This window comes from Elephas maximus, chromosome 11 (assembly GCF_024166365.1).
Source record: "Elephas maximus indicus isolate mEleMax1 chromosome 11, mEleMax1 primary haplotype, whole genome shotgun sequence".
Classification (NCBI taxonomy): Eukaryota; Metazoa; Chordata; class Mammalia; order Proboscidea; family Elephantidae; genus Elephas; species Elephas maximus.
In genome coordinates this window covers 54,559,082-54,575,209 of record NC_064829.1, presented here as the reverse complement: position 1 = coordinate 54,575,209, position 16,128 = coordinate 54,559,082, and the positions used below count along the sequence as shown (strand labels likewise).

The following is a 16,128-nucleotide window of genomic DNA, read 5'->3' as shown; positions in this document are numbered from 1 at the left end:
AAAATTAGAATATATATATAAAAAAGAAATTATACCGTTCCACATCCAAATTATCATTGTAAAATTTAACATAGTTTGATGGTTTCAAATTATTTAGAGATTAGAGAAGTTCATATAGAATGTTCACTATGGACAAAGAATAGTTTGGATCCATTAGCCTCAGGCTTTATAAATAATAGTAACATCTGTAATATTTTAGAATGATGATATGAACATAAGTTAGACAAAATACAGTTTTATTATTGGTTTTTAGTTGTTCATTATTAAGAAAACTGAGTACTTAATTCTAAGTGTTTGGTTTTAGTTTAGTTTGTTTTTTCTTTTTTGCATGCACATACAATAATCCAAAGTCAGTAAGAGATAAATCGTCTTTGAACGTATGCTGCAATTCTTAAAGTGTATTTGGCTAGAACATAAATTAATTCACTGACCTCCCCCCCCCGCAAAAAAAAAAAAAAAATGTCAGTCTGTTCAGCTATCTTATCCCTTATGACCAGAGGACAAATGTTCCCGTTGTTGTCAGACTTATTTTATGGAATGCCACCAGATCAGAGAGTTCCTATGAAAACTGGGCTCTGAACGCTTATAAAAAAAAAAAAACCTTGGTATTAGTGGGGTTTTGCCAAGACTTTGGCTATTACTTTTAGTGGTGCTCCTACGTTGCATAGATTCTAACCTGACAGATGTGTTGTGTCTGACTTGTTTGAGATACATATTTCTGGGAGAATAGGGGCTCTGGAACTAAAAGAATATATGTTTCATTTTTAGGATTCGGCTTTAGTCAGTCTCCTTGGACAGACAAGCTCACTTTCATGGCATCTTGTGGATATTGTGTCATACCAGAGTGTGATAGGTTATTTCAGTAGCCATTATCCGCCGTCCATCATCCTGGCTAAAGAATCTTCTGCCGAATTAATAGTGAAGCTCCTAAAAGTGTCTGCAGGCCTTTCCATTCCAACTGATGGCCAGAAACATCTTGTAAGTTGAGTGTGTAATTTAAGAGACAGAATATTCTTTAGGACCAGTTGTAGCATAAATACTACTGAGGACAACCTTGAACCCAGTGAGTTCACAGCAGAGAAAGTTGGATGTGTTTTGTAGTGTACTTCTGTTTTGGCCTCCTTCTGGATCTTTTAGTTTTATTTCTCTCTTTCGGTAAGCCTTTACTTACTAGCAGTGTCACATCCTGAAGAGTGGGCGGAAGGTTTGAGGGCTGGGCGTAGGCAGTTGGTTTAGTGATCTGAATGTTAATGGCAGGAGAGTAACAGGGAAGTTACGAGCATGAGCTTGAGGTCTCACAAGCTTGGGTGCCCGACTCACTGCCTTGTGACTTTGGGCAAGTTCCTTGATTTTTCTCATCTGAATTGGAAATAATAATACCCTGCCTTAAAGGATTGTTGCGAGGAATAAGATAATGAACATGAAAGTTTTTAGAGAAGTTCCTGGCAAGTAACTAATGTTTAATTAATGCTGTTATTAATGTAGTAAAAAGGAAGAGTGTCCTACTGAAATTTGGGAGAACACGGGTTCTGCTCGAAGTGTTACCACAGATTTGCACACCCTGCATATAGGGTCGCTATGAGTCAGAATCGACTCGACGGCACTGGGTTTCTGGGTTAGACATAGGGACTTTGGGCATTAGATCTCCTTGTGGATTCCTGATCTCTCCTCTTCATTCCCTACCCAAGCAGCCAGTGCAGCACCAGCCTCCTAAAAAAAAGACACTGCTTGCTTGGATTAGTTTGAATGATTCTTTTTTTTGTTTGTCAGGATGCAGTTCCAAAATGCCAAGCGTTCACTCATCAGGTGGTCCAGTTTCTCAGTACCCTGGAGCAAAATGGAAAAATCACTTTAGCAGTCCTTGAGCAGCAAATGTCTAAACTCTTAGATGATATCATTATCTTTAACCCACCTGGTAAGTGACTAGTGGGAAATCGTGTATGTATTCAGTAACTAAATACCTGCTGTGTTACAAAAGGCATTTGTGTCACAAAAGAGGCTATCCAAATGACCAGTAAACATGAAAAGATGCTAAACCTTGTTAATGATCAAGGAAATGTAAAGTAAAACCATAGTGAGATACTATGACATGCCCACCAGAATGGCTAAAATTAAGATTTAAATGCCAACTGTTGGAAAGGATGTGTATCAACCTAACTCTCATATACGGCCGACCACAGAGTAAATTGGTATAACCATTTGTAAAAGTTTAGCGTCATCTACTTAAATTTACATGTCCCATGAACCAAAAGAGACATATGCACACGTGTACTGGAAAACATGAACAAGGATGGTCATAGCTTTGTACCTGAGGAGATCCCAAACTGGAAACAACCTGTATGTTCAATAAAAAAAAAAAATTTTTTTTTAGATGGGATAAATTGTTACATAGTCATAAAATGGAGTACACTCTAGTGGTGAAAATCTGTCCCAACATAGATGATTCTCACAAATGTTTTTATGTTTATTTAAATAATGTTTAAAAATAGGCAACTGCTCTATGTAGGAAAGCATACTAATGTAAAGCTGGTATAGTGAATGAGTTGGTTAGAACTGGTGAACAAAAAATCAGTTGAAATTTTTAAATGTGTCTGCAATATAGATTTATTACGGAAGGTAGATAATAAAGTAGTTACAAATGTAGATTCTAGAACCAGATTCTGGCTTCACCACTTAGGGGTTACGTGACTCTGGACAAGTTAAATAACCTCACCTGCAAAATGGGGATAATAATTGTACATATTCATAAGGATCAAATGAGATAATTACCTAAAGGATGAGCAACAGCCTGGCAAGTCAACAACACTCAATGAGTGTTTAAAAAAAGGAAAAGAAAAATCACCAGGCATTGCTGGAGAAACTGATCTTTAGTTGGTCATATGTGCTTGGGCCATGAACGTTGGTTAATACCTGGCCAGACAAATAGAAGAAGGGGGTTCTAGAAAGATCTTAGTCCGAAGAGCGATAGGATCAGATCTAGTTTTTGGAAAAGCATCTGTTGGCCATGTTGAAGATGATCAGGAAGAGGAGATACTTGGATCAGTTAAGAGGTTCATTGCAGTAATTAATTGTTAACTATGAGTCATAATTAAAAGATAAAACTGCCATTCAGCTGAAATTTAGAGATAAGGCTTTTATTACCAAGAATGTTCACACTCATAGAAATACGTGAAAAATATATATTAATACACATACTGTTATTATTTCTCTAAAACTTTTTTTTTATTCTTTAGTGTTTAGTTGACATAAGTAGGTTTTATGACCCTGGTGGTGTAGTGGTTAAGAGTTATGTCTGCTAACCGAAAGGTCGGCAGTTCGAATCCACCAGGCACTCCTTGGAAACCCTATGGGGCAGTTCTGCTCTGTCCTATAGGGTTGCTATGCATCGGAATCGACTCGACAGCAACGTTTTTATTTTTTTAATAGTAGTGTTGTGGGCGAGGTGACCGAGTGGTTAAGGTGACGGACTGCTAATCCATTGTGCTATGCACTCGTGAGTTCAAATCCCATCCTCGTCGATATCAGTTCTCTGCCTCCCCAAGTGGAGAGTTTCCTTTGGAGCCCTGGTGGTGCAGCAGTTAAGAGCTATGGCTGCTAACCAAAAGGTTGGCAATTCGAATGCGCCAGCTGCTCTTTGGAAATCCTATGGGCCAGTTCCACTCTGTCCTATAGGGTTGCTGTGAGTTGGAATCAACTCCATGGTAACAGGTTTTTTTTCTTTATTTTTTTTTTTTGTATAGTAGCATTAGGAGCCCTGGTGGCACAGTGGTTACGAGCTTGGCCGCTAACCAAGAGGCTGGCAGTCTGAATCCACTGGCCACTCCTTGGAAACCCTACGGGGCAGTTCTACTCTGTCCTGTCGGGTTGCTATGAGTCAGAATTGACTTGATGGCAACCGGTTTCATTTTTTTTTTTTTATAGTAGCAGTAAGTTAGGGTTTATTTGACACTGTGCAAGTAGATGAATTTGTTTTGATGAGTGTGATGAGTAAGATCTTCCAACTTCTTCCCATTCCCATTGACATAAATACTGAAGTCACATTTCTAGTCTGGAAAACAATGTACCCAACTCAAGGAGAGCTAGAAATAGTTGGCAAAAATTATGACTGTTGGGTAGTTTCCTCCACACACTGTAGTGAAGCATATTTTCTGTTTTTGATTGTAAAAAAAGAATCGACCTCAGTGACCTTCTTCACTTACTTGCAGTTATTTTTCTTGAAAAACGAATTAGCTGTTTTCTTTGCCTTCCATTCCCTTTTCACCTCCAAATTTTTGGAAAGACCCATTTATACTGCCAGCGCTTCTACTCTGCCCACTTAAAAAACAAAAACCAAAGAAATGAAAGAGTTGTTAAGAACCTCTAAAAAGATTTTTCCTTTCCTTACTTTTAAGTAATAATCTTATTCCATGTAAATCACTCTAGAATATTGACAGCTTTGGCATGGGTGGGGGGAATAATTTTTAGAGTGACTTTCTAATTAATTTAGCAGATGACTGCTGAGATGTGTGTATTTGGGTTTCTGTGAGGAAAGGTTAGAAAGTAAAGATTCGTTAGGCTCCTTACGATAAGTAAGTTACTCTTTCACATCAGTCTGTTATATGTCTGTTAAAGTACCTTCTGCCACACTGCTATACCCAAGAAACTGGCAGTACTTCCTACTTTTGCCCTTACAAAGTACTGATGTGCCATCTCCTATCCTGAAAAGCTAAGCATCTCTACCTGGAGTCTTCCTTCTAGTCCTCTTGGGATCAGCCACTAGAACTGTAAAGTCTGCCCGGCAAACAGCAGAGATAGAAGCACTGTTGTTCTCTTGATCACACTCATATCACCACTGCTGCAGTCTTTTTCAAGTGTGTGTCTGTGTTCCCCACAGACATGGACAGCCAGACCCGCCACATGGCCCTCAGTAGCCTCTTTGTGGAAGTCCTAATGATGATGAACAACGCAACTATTCCAACTGCTGAGTTCCTCCAGGGCAGTATCCGGACCTGGATTAGCCAAAAAGTGCATGGGCTGGGGGTGCTGCCCCTTTTAACAGCAGCCTGCCAGAGCCTGGCTTCCGTCCGCCATATGGCTGAGACCACAGAAGCCTGCATCACGGCCTACTTCAAGGAAGGTAAGATAACAGTCATCTCATGTTCTCCTATTGGTCTTTTCCAGGGAATAGTAAAGCTCTGTCATCACGGTATCTCTTTCTGGAGACTTTTCTATGAGGGGTTGCACCGTTTTAATTTCTGCTTTGTAAATGTTGATATTTCCGAGTACATTTTGTCTTATTTGTGAAGATCTTAATTTAGCATGAGAACCCCTGATCCAGGTCTGTTGGTGCAGTCGCATATTTAAAAGGAGGGAATCTCTAATTCATTATTATATTCGTTTTGGAGTGTCAGACCAACCCTTTTATTATTGACAAATTGTGTTATGTCACAGGCCAAGTCATAGTCCTTAAAACATGCTATAAACCAGCAGCTGTATAATCATGCTCCATGGTACTAATTGTTCCCCTTTTTTGTCACTTTTGTTAAGATGAGTTTTCATAGAAGTCTTTTTATTGCTTCTTGTCTCACCTTTTAAGCTATTATGACGAGGTCACCCTGTCTCCAGCCTTCTGTTTATCTTTTCTTACTCCCTGTCTCTGAATTCTCAGACTCTAAAAGATGTGGCCTGGTTAAGAAATGTTGTGCAGAACAGTAGTTCTCAACTATGATACCCAGGTACACATCGTATTGCAGACAGTAGGAGACAAACGAGGGTGTTGGAGTGAGGATGCTGGCAAGTACATATAACCTGCCCTCTGTCCTGTCTCCACAACCCATGGACAATCCATGTCCACCTGAGGGAGGTGCTGTGCATGTCTCCATGTGACTTCCACTCTCACTCCCCCGCAAAGAATTGAAAACCACTAGAATAACATTCCTGCTCCAAATTCATTTGTGTTACTAAAATCAAAATGGTTTTTTTTTTTTTTTTCCAATCTGTGAAACATTTTCAAGGGTTTCTTTTGGGATATGAGTCAAACTAAGCTTTGATATATAAAAATATTCATTATGGATAGAGTGGTAATAATTTCCCTTGGAAAAGCATGAGTAGTCATAACATATTAATAACAGCAGTAGATAAAGTTATAACTTACGTGACGGGGGCAGGCAGTGTCTGTAAGTGACTTTACTGCTCACAATATGGTAAGAAAGGTGATTTACGAGTATGCAGCGCTGAATTCTGATTTCTTAGCCTCAATAGTGGCCAGCCTGGGTGCAGACATTTAGTCGCTGAGGGCTTTCTAATCGCCGCCGAGACACATTCTGCTCTTGTGGAATCTAGCACCAATGTGAGAAATGTTTTCTTGACACGAAGCTTAAAGTCTAAAGATTCATTGAAATGGTTCATTAATTTGACTCTTGCTTTTATCTTGATTTCCTTTTTTGGTGTTCTTTTCTTAGACTCCCTCAATCAAAATGTAGGATGGGGCCCCATTCTGGTGTCCCTTCAAGTTCCTGAGCTCACCATAGAAGAATTTCTGCAGGAGTGCCTGTCCCTGGGCAGTTACTTGACTCTTTATGTCTACTTGCTTCAGTGTTTAAATAGTGAACAGACTCTAAGGAATGACATGAAAGTGCTGCTCATCTTAAGCAAGTGGTTGGAACAGGTGTATCCAAGGTACGTTGGCTCCCTGGCTGCTGTATCAAACTCGTTGCTTTTGGTTAACTTAGAGTTTAGGATTTAAGTCTATATTTAAGTACACAGAACCAAAAACCCATTGCCGTTGAGTCAGTTCTGACTCATAGCAACCCTATATATAGGACAGAGTAGAACTGCCCCATGAGTTTCCAAGGAGTGCCTGGCGAATTCAAACTGCCGACCCTTTGCTTAGCAGCTGTAGCACTTAGCCACCAGGGTTTCCACATAGAACCAAGTGATACGTGAAAAAAAAAAAAGCAAAAAGACTGGGAGTTGAGGGCTGGCACAGAAAATATGGCCAGAGTTGAGATTGATGGAGGTGAGCTGAGCTTTGACTTGAGACCATCGAGGTATTTCCTGCTCTGTGAGTCTAGAGGTTGACTACTATTGGCTAATGTTGGAGTAACCTAACACTGACAGAATGGTAGCTGTAATAAATTATATTTTGTTCTAAAAATGCGTACCACATGGTAGAAATATTCTTACATTCGTGGGCTAATTTTCTGAACAGGTTTTATTTCCTAAAACCAGCATTTTGAAGCACCAATCTTCAGTTTCCTTAACAGTAGAGATAATAATACCTACCTCTTAGGATTGTAATAGGGATTAAGCGAAAGAATGTGAACCCCTTGTACAGTGTCTGGTGGATAGTAAGTGTTCAATAAATGGTAGCAATTACAATTCCATTACTCTTATTAACCAGAATGCTCCTTAGAAGCAAGGATGGTGAGACTCTGTCTCACATAATTTGGATATGTTGTCAGGAGGAACCAGTCCCTGGAGAAGGACATCATACTTAGTAAAGTAGAGGGTCAGCAGAAGAGAGGAAGGCCCTCAATGAGATGGATTGACACAGTGGCTGCAACAATGGGCTCAAGCATAACAATGATTGTGAAGATGGTGCAGGACCAGGCAGTGTTTTGTTCTGTTGTACGTAGGGTCGCTGTGAGTAGAAACCAACTCGATGGCACCTAACAACAATACTCTGTTAACATTACCTGTTAGCCCAAGCTTTCAAAGTACTAAATGTCCCTTATACTTGAAACCTAAACGTGGATTTTCAGTTAAATGGGTATGGAAAAACTCCACTTCTGATTTTCTTTTCCTCCTGTGCCTTCCCCCAGCTCTGTGCAGGAAGAGGCAAAGCTGTTTTTGTGGTGGCACCAGGTTCTGCAGCTGTCCCTGATTCAGACGGAGCAGAACGACTCTATCTTGACAGAATCTGTCATTCGAATTCTGCTCATGCTTCAGAGCAGACAGAGCCTGGTGGCTGAGGAGAGGCTCAGCTCTGGGATTCTGGGGGCAATTGGGTTGGGCCGGAAGTCACCCTTGTCTAACAGGTAAGGAAGCCCTGCCACTGCTCTTAGTAAACAGGCCTCTAACGTCTGCACCTGCTTAGGGGTTGTGATACTTTAACAGGGTTTTTGAGTTAGAGGCTAAGTTTTCCACAAAAATTAAGACAGAAAGAAAAAAAAAAATTATAGCCTGATTCTATCTTTATATTTTAAAAAGTGTTTAGTTTTTCTTCACTTTAAAACAGCTTTGTTTTTAAGTTTGAACAATGTTATTTTAGTAGTATCTCTTATGTTTTTACTTTGTTACCCTATCGCACTACTGATTTCTTTTTGGCCTTGGGCCAGTGATGGTGAAGGAGGTTAGGTTAGCATACCCCAGCCAGCTGCTTCACGGGGAGCATTTTGTCATCATGCTGTGAGTTCAGGAAATACAGAGCTGGAAAGGGCTCAGTACAGAAGAACTGGTAAGTCATCAGGATGGGTTAAGGTCGTTGGTAGGAAAGATAAGGAATGAGAAATGAGTCTAGGTTTTTGTTGCTAAAATATTCTAAAGCACGAAAGAATTTTCTATTAGTCCCTCACTTTAAGTCATAATATTTATGTATATCATGGTTTTCTTTTTGAAGTCCGTATCAGTGTTGACAAGGGTTCTCCTATCATTCAGATGTTAGCATTCTTGTGGAATAAGACATTGTATTGTTGCAGCTTTGAGAACCACCCAGTCCAAACCAGTTAACATCATGTTTCCTTGTTTATGGTAGAATTTAGCAGGACTGTATGATTTTTGTTTCTCTTAAATTGGGTTCATGGGTCTTCTGGTTGAATGGGCTCTTCCATTTTTTAATCTGAATTATGCATACATTGTTTGAGTGGTGGTAATGGAAAAGGAAGATAAGGTTCTTTCTTGATCATAAGATTTTCCTGAAGAAGTTAACAAGAGTTGCTCTAGAAATGTTTTTTGTTTTTTAATAGAAAATATGGTGTTTAATTTAAAATGCTTACCCAAAATAATTTACTTCTTTTGTCCTCCCCATAATGTTTAAGGTTCCGAGTGGTTGCCCGAAGCATGGCTGCCTTCCTTTCAGTTCAGGTTCCTACAGATGACCAGATTCGACTGAAGCCTGCCTCTGAATTACATCTGACTCTGAAAGCTCAGCAGGTCAGTAAAAACAGCTTTACCATTCAGGGCTAGAAATTTTCCACCAGACCTTCCCCAGAAGGTGGAAAGGTGGTGGCTCCCTTGTTTTTTACACGTCATGACGTGATGATTGTCAATAGTGCAGCATTCCCCTTAGTAGGTTGCACTTACTGGAGAATGCTTATGGTGTGTGCCCACCTCAGATTTTCAACCAGTGTTTTGTAGGCACTAGCCTCTAGCACTATGACTGTCATTGTAGAAGAAGCAAGATGATATGAATCCAGTGTAAGATTTAATTTCACTTCTGATGAAAGTGAATATACATTGATCTGCCATATCCTGGGGGTTGAGGGCTGGCACAGAAAATATGGCCAGAGTTGAGATTGATGGAGGTAAGCTGAGCTTAAACTTGAGACCATCGAGGTATTTCCTGTTTTGTGAGTCTAGAGGTTGACCACTATTGCCTAATGTTGGAGTAACCTAACACTGACAGAACGGTAGCTGTAAGAAATTATATTTTGTTCTAAAAAAGGTGAGCCACACAGCATTGGTCACATCCATGAAGCTCTGTTTTTCACCTGTAAACAGGTTGGCCCCATACAACAGTGTACAACATAACACTAGCCAGCATTCTTGAGTGCCTGCACATGTCAGGCACTGTTCTAAGTTTAACTCATTTAATCCTCATGACAATCCTGTAATGCTAACCAGTACCAGTAGCTGTCAGGTTGACTCCCACTCACGGCAACCCCATGTGTGTCAGAGTACAACTGTGCTCCACAGGGTTTTCATTGGCTAATTGTTCAGTACATCACTAGGCCTTTCTTCCAAGGCACCTTTTTGTGGACTTGAACCTCCAACCTATAATATCCAAAGCCCATTGCCTTCCAGTCAATTCCAACTCATAGACTGGTATTACCCTTGATTTTGGATGACGAAATGGAGACAGAAAGAAGCTAAGTAACTTGTCCAAAACTGTTGGGGTTGGGATTCACACCTAGCCAGTCTGGCGCCTCCAGGCTCACACTCTTATCACTCTGCTGCCCTGTCTGTTTCCATGGTAGATGCTTATACATCCTTAGGTCTTCTGAAAGTGTTTCTTCTGCAGCTTTGTAATGTCTAAGCCAGCCATGTGTAGTGTGCTATCTCGGTTCTTAAGAACAAGGATCAAATGGTACAGTCTGCAGGTTCTTCAGGGGTCTGGGTTTCCAAAATGCTGACACCGGAAATTAAAAGGCAAGACTATTGCTGTATAAGTCCTAATGTCTTTCCCTGCTCCCCCCTTATGTCTTATATGGAGCCCTGGTGGCACAGTGGTTAAGAGCTCAGGCTGCTAACTAAAAGGCTGGCAGTTCAAAGGCACCAGCCGCTCCTTGGAAACCCTGTGGGGCAGTTCTGCTCTGTTCTGTAGGGTTGCTGTTAGTTGGAATTGACTTGATGGCAATGGGTTTTTTTAAAATGTCTTTCATGGAACATCCCGAGCAGGCAGGTGAGTCTTCCAAGGGCAGATGTGAAGTCAGGAAGCTGCACTTGAAGGTAGATTTGAGAAGTCAGAGGGGTGATAGCACCTGTGACTCTCCGGTGGCCACCAGGTTACACAGGCCTTGCATCTCTTTGCCTGCATTCCTTTACATTTAAAATGATGACTCCCTGTGCATAGGCTGCCAAACTTATCAAGGCGTTCAGACTTTTTAAAATAAAGTTATCTCCTTATAAAATGGTTTATCTTAGGCAAGTGTCAAAGTAGATCATTTTGAGGACTAAACTTCCAAAAGCCAGAGAGATGGGGAGAGAAGCAGACATGCTGTGATTCACGGGAGGCCTGTCCACACTGACTCCTGTTCTGAGACTGAACCTTGTTTACACAGCTCTTAACTTGGTATCAATATCCTGGTAATTTATTTCTAAGCTGTCAGTTCATTTACCATCCTTCCAAAAGTCCTCCTGCCCATTTCTTGAGGTAAGCAAACTCCAGCTGTTAATACATATTTTCTAGTGCACTGTTTCTCATAAATGGGAGGGAAGGGTGGGGACTGCCATGGTGGTGGGTATGTGCCAAGAGGCAGGGAACACCTTTACAGTCCTGGGCTGGGTGAGCTTGTGCAGGTGCAAAACAAGACCCTGCACCCTCGAGAACCGTTGTTCTGGGTTTTTGTTAGCTTGTTTTCTCCACTTGCAGTTTTTTCCCCTCTTCTCCCACTGTATAGGAAGGAAAAATGAAAACTAAGAAATTTTTTTTTTCCTCTGAAGGAGCGGTGTGGAAAGCTTTTCTTCTATCCTTTCTATGCTGTTTGTCAGATGGTAGTGGCAGAAATGTGATCTGATACTTGTTTACTGATTGAATGACTTTGTTGTTTATCCTCAGTGACACTTAGCAACCGATTTCTTGAGAATTTAGTTTAGTTGGACAGTTGAGCATGACATTATTTTGTAACCAAAGAACAAGCCAAACAGCACATCAAAGCGGTCTCCGCTTAGTGAGATGCCGCCGGTCTTGTGAAGCAATCCAGAGCCAAGAGTCACCACTGTCGGTCAGGCCGACTGTGGGTATAGTTGGGGCTCCAGGAACAGAGGCAAGGTTCACCCTGTCGCCAGGGCTTGATCTGTCAGGGAGGACTCAGTAGGTGCCACTGGGGAGAATGAGGGCAAGACATGGCTTCAGGAATGAGTGTGGCAGGTGAGGAATATAGCAGCAAGACCAGCCTGACCTCAGCAGGGGCTCTTGGGGGAAGGGTAGGGAAATGGCACAGGACAGGAGGGAAGGCTGGATGTGGAAGCTGCAAAACCCAGCGAAATCTGAGTTGCTGGAATCCATCTGGTTGTGATTAATCAGGGCCTGCCTTCTGTACTCCTATTTCCAGTTCTCTGGTCTCCCCCAAGATTCACAGTTGTACCGGATTGTAATAGAAGGATGTGCTATACCTGCAGAAATCAAGTTAACCGTCTTATCTTCTGTGTCTTTTAGGCTCTGAATGCTCTGGAATCCATGACATCAAATAAGCAGTATGTTGAATACCAGGATCAGATATCTCAAGCTGCCAAGTTTATAAAGCATCCTGGCCATTGCCTCCAAGATGGGAAAAGCTTCCTGGCTCTTCTCGTTAACTGTCTCTATCCAGAAGTGCATTATTTGGACAACATACGATAGTACACTGAGGCCCATAGAAAATCTGTTGTTTATGTTTACATTTAACTTTGCTGTTGCACAAGGAACTTTGCTCAGTTTCACTGCAGAGCTCAGTTCAGCCAATAAGTAGTGACTGGGATGCACGCTGCAGGCCCTGGAAAACTACTGTGCATGTACGCGTGTGTGTGTTTTATTAGCCCCTAAGACTTCCCTAGAACTTTTTAGTTTTTATGTCATCCAACAAGAGACACTTAGTAAGTTCCACTTGGGGACAGTACCCCTCACAGTTGCCGAATTCACCAGTCATCTCACAAGACCCCAGGGTGGGGTTCTTTGTATGTCTTCACTTCTGCCTCCTCTGGTTTTGTTGAAATGTGAAGACTTTGGGCGTCATGTAGAAGCCTCACTTTTGAACACCGTCTGAGTTCTTCCAAAGTAAAACATACCAACTTTGAAAATGTCTGCGTTTCTCAAAAGTGAGGAAATACATCAGCTTAAAGGAATTGTGTTACCTGTCTAAGAAGGGAGTTAAGAGTGCTGAGCTAGTCAGGAGCCACATTCACGACTGCAGGTCCTCTGTTTCCAACCACTGCTAACAACTGACAATAAAAGACTGGCATTTAAAGTGAGTCATTGTCTAGAATGTGACCACTTGATCCTGGGTGTAGCGGACCCAGGAGATGGTGTCAGGTTTGTCTCCATCCAGCTGTGTGTCCTCACGGAGGGGAGCCATCCATCCACGTCGGGGTTGCATGCTGAAGGTTTGTGATGAGAATCCTGGGCACAGTGTGTTTTCCTTGGTCCGTGTGGTGGAGTGTGTAGGCGGGACTTACTCTCCACTTCGTTGCCATTCCTCCATTCCTCTTGATCCTTCTCCCAGCCCTCCCGTCGTTCCCATCACTCACTCAGCTCCTGTCAGCGTCCGAGTTTGTAACTCCTGATAGACACTACACTGGGTATCTGAAGGCCCACTGCTGAGAGAGACTGAAGACTGGATGATTCTGTAATCCCTACTTGTTTCTTCATTCTCTGTTTAAACTCAAAAGAAGATCGTGGACCTGCGGAAATGTGTCTTTGGAAATCGAATCAGAGCAGGAGACTTGCTGAAGTTTGGCTTTTTTTTCAGTAGTGATGTGCCTTCTGTTGTTAACAATGCATCCATTACCAAAGCCTGTCTGTAGTGTTGCCTTGTTCTGTTGCTATCTTCTCGCTCATGTCGTTTCCCCCAAGAATTAGCAAATTGACTTCTGTACTCATATTCGTAATTCTGTTGGCTCAGACTTGATTTTATTTGTCCGGCTTGCATAATGTTTCTTTTGTTTATGGGTTATCAATAGCCCAAGAACACTTACTGAAGAATGGCCAGTCACTGACAGCTTATTGTGGGATGCTAGTGATACAGGTTAATGGAGCGATAACCTCTTCTCAAGTCTCTTTTTTGGAGTATTTCCCCAGCATTTGGAAGTATGTAGGGGCCCTTCTTACTGAATTTCTGTAGTTGGACAGAAGAATTCCACCTCACAGACCTGCTCTGGAGCTCTGATAAAGATCATCCCTGTTCATCCTCCCAAGTGTTGTTAACCCCAGTGGCCACCTCAGAGTTGACCTGTCTTAGAGCTTTGCCTTGTGCTTGCTTCTTTGTCAGATAATGTTTCTCCACCGTCAAAATTGGTCGTCTTCCCTGGGAAATTTTAGAAGCTGTGGACAATTTGAATGGTTGGTTTGAGAACAGTGATTTTCTCACAGGAAATATTTGGTGTGCTGTTTTCTTTGAGGAGGATGTAATTGTGGATCTCCTAGAATGTGAAATTTTTGAGTGACAGTATGTACATTTTAAAGAGAAGTTAACCTGTTAATTTGAAAGTTTATAATATTTGTAATGTATTTTGGTCTGTAAAAACCATAAAAAAAAAAAATTTGGTGGTAGCTGGTAACCCAATTTACAAGGCTATCACAGTTTCTTATAAAGCATCTCAGTTGTTAAAATCCATGTAGATCTTAATGCCTGATGTCACCAAATTTATTTGACATTGTAAAGATGATCAGAGATGGTCAGTGAAAGTACTCCCTCATTAACTTCTTCATGCTCAACATTGGAGAGTTTACTCACTGCCTAGATTCCTGTGAGAGGTTCTAGGCTACGAAAGTGCTTCAGAGACACTGAGATAGTTCAGAACATGACAGCACTGCTGTAGACTCTCGGAAAAGAAGGAAGCAGGTAGACCAGCATGCTCTATAGCTTTCAGGGGTAATGAGCAAAAACAGTCTGCTGCTAGAGTGCAGGCAGCACCATTTCAGAAACAGTGACGTGCCTTGCAGGTAGATACCTGGACCGAGCCCAAGGCCTGCCTTGTGTGTTGAGCAGTGTTGAAGGTGAACTTGTGCACGTTCCAGGCCATCAGATGGGGCCATCAGAGGCCTCTTCAGATGAGGATGTCTAACAGCTTCTGAGAGGAGGGGACAGCACTTTGGTCTCAATGAAAAGCATCTTTTCTGCTTCTCCACTCACCATTCCTCACTCTGGGGTACACAAAGGATGGGTCAGAGAATCAGACTTGATCCTCCTTATCTATTGCTCCACCTCCTAACTCCGGAATTAGCGAACGGCTAAAAGCTGGGAGGCACAGAGCACTGAGGGAGGGAAGTCTTGCAGATGCGCCTGCAGAGCCTGATGGTGGCAGCTGGAGCCAGGACCCACCCATACATGTTTCCCAAGCTCCTGCCACACTCAGGACCTCAACCCGGAGACATGGCTCATTTCTTATTTTCATGGTCAGTTTGTTGGCTCATTCACAAGGCAGTCAGTCTACAGCTACTTCTCCCTCTCCTGAGTTGTGCCTCAGTCTCTCAGTTCTTTGAAGTTGGGGGAATCCTAGTCCAGAAAGCAAAAACCCACAGACCAGCCCAGCCTCACTGTTACCAAGTGTCACCTTCCTCATTCTCCTGATCAGTCACCAAAATCATTGCTGTCCATGTTGTACCAGTTAGAGTGTCGGAGACTGTTATGGATTGAATCGTGTGCCCCCAAAATGTGTGTCAACGTTGCTAGGCCATAATTCCCAGTATTGTGTGGCTGTCCATCACTTTATGATCTGATGTGATAATCTTACATGTTAAAAATCTTGACCTCCATGATGTCAGTGAGACAGGATCAGAGGCAGTTATGTTAATGAGCAGGACTCAGTCTATAGGATTAGGTTGTATCTTGAGTATATCTCTTAGGATATAAAAGAGAATCGGCCAGAGAGGAAGGGGACCTCTACCACCAAGAAAGAAGAACCGGGAGCCGAGTGTATCCTTTTGACCTGGGGTCCCTGCACTGAGAATCTCCTAGACCCCAGAGAAGATTGATGCCAAGACACATGGAGATTTCCAAGGAATGCTGGGCCCATAGATGTTGAAAGGGGACAAGAACCTTCCCCCAGAGCCGACAGAGAAAGCCTTCCCCTAGGTTGGGGCTGTGAATTTGGATTTCTAGCCTCCTAAACTGTGAGAGAATAAATTTGTTTGTTAAAGCCATCTACTTGTATTTCTGTTATAGCAGCACTAGATAACTAAGACAGTGATACACAGTTTTTCATTGGGTTTTTAATTATAAGATGAATTATTTCTTCTGGAACCTGAAGCAAATGTCATAGAATCACAGATTCTTAGAAGGGGCATTAAAGCTCATCTGGACCCACCTTCAGCAGGAAATCCCCAACAAGGGATCCTTCAGCCTCTCTCCGACCCATCCTAGTGACTTGTTTTAGCTTAGTCCCTCGTGGGCAAGTCCATGTGATTAGAAGGCTGTATTTGTAGTTTTTTCTGATACTGAGCTGAAATTGGCCTCCTGGTAACCATGCCCATTGATCATGCTTCCATCTGGAGCAATCCAGACTGGGGTACTC

General features: G+C 42.0%; 1 protein-coding gene and 1 non-coding gene across 4 annotated transcripts in view; both read left to right on the top strand.

The window, feature by feature from the left end:
• EPG5 (ectopic P-granules 5 autophagy tethering factor) overlaps positions 1-15,755 on the top strand; it is a 112,574-nt gene extending 96,819 nt beyond the window's left edge. For all 3 annotated transcript variants that reach the window (XM_049900030.1, XM_049900029.1, XM_049900031.1), the window contains 7 exons: positions 769-978; positions 1,771-1,915; positions 4,874-5,116; positions 6,441-6,657; positions 7,803-8,018; positions 9,018-9,132; positions 12,077-15,755. In XM_049900030.1, coding sequence (XP_049755987.1) covers positions 769-978; positions 1,771-1,915; positions 4,874-5,116; positions 6,441-6,657; positions 7,803-8,018; positions 9,018-9,132; positions 12,077-12,259 — 1,329 coding nt within the window. In that variant the 3' untranslated portion in view covers positions 12,260-15,755. The remainder of the gene's footprint in view (positions 1-768; positions 979-1,770; positions 1,916-4,873; positions 5,117-6,440; positions 6,658-7,802; positions 8,019-9,017; positions 9,133-12,076) is intronic.
• Positions 3,437-3,518, top strand: TRNAS-GCU (transfer RNA serine (anticodon GCU)). The gene has a single exon. It is a non-coding gene; the product is annotated as a tRNA-Ser (tRNA).
• Positions 15,756-16,128: the final 373 nt, after the last annotated feature.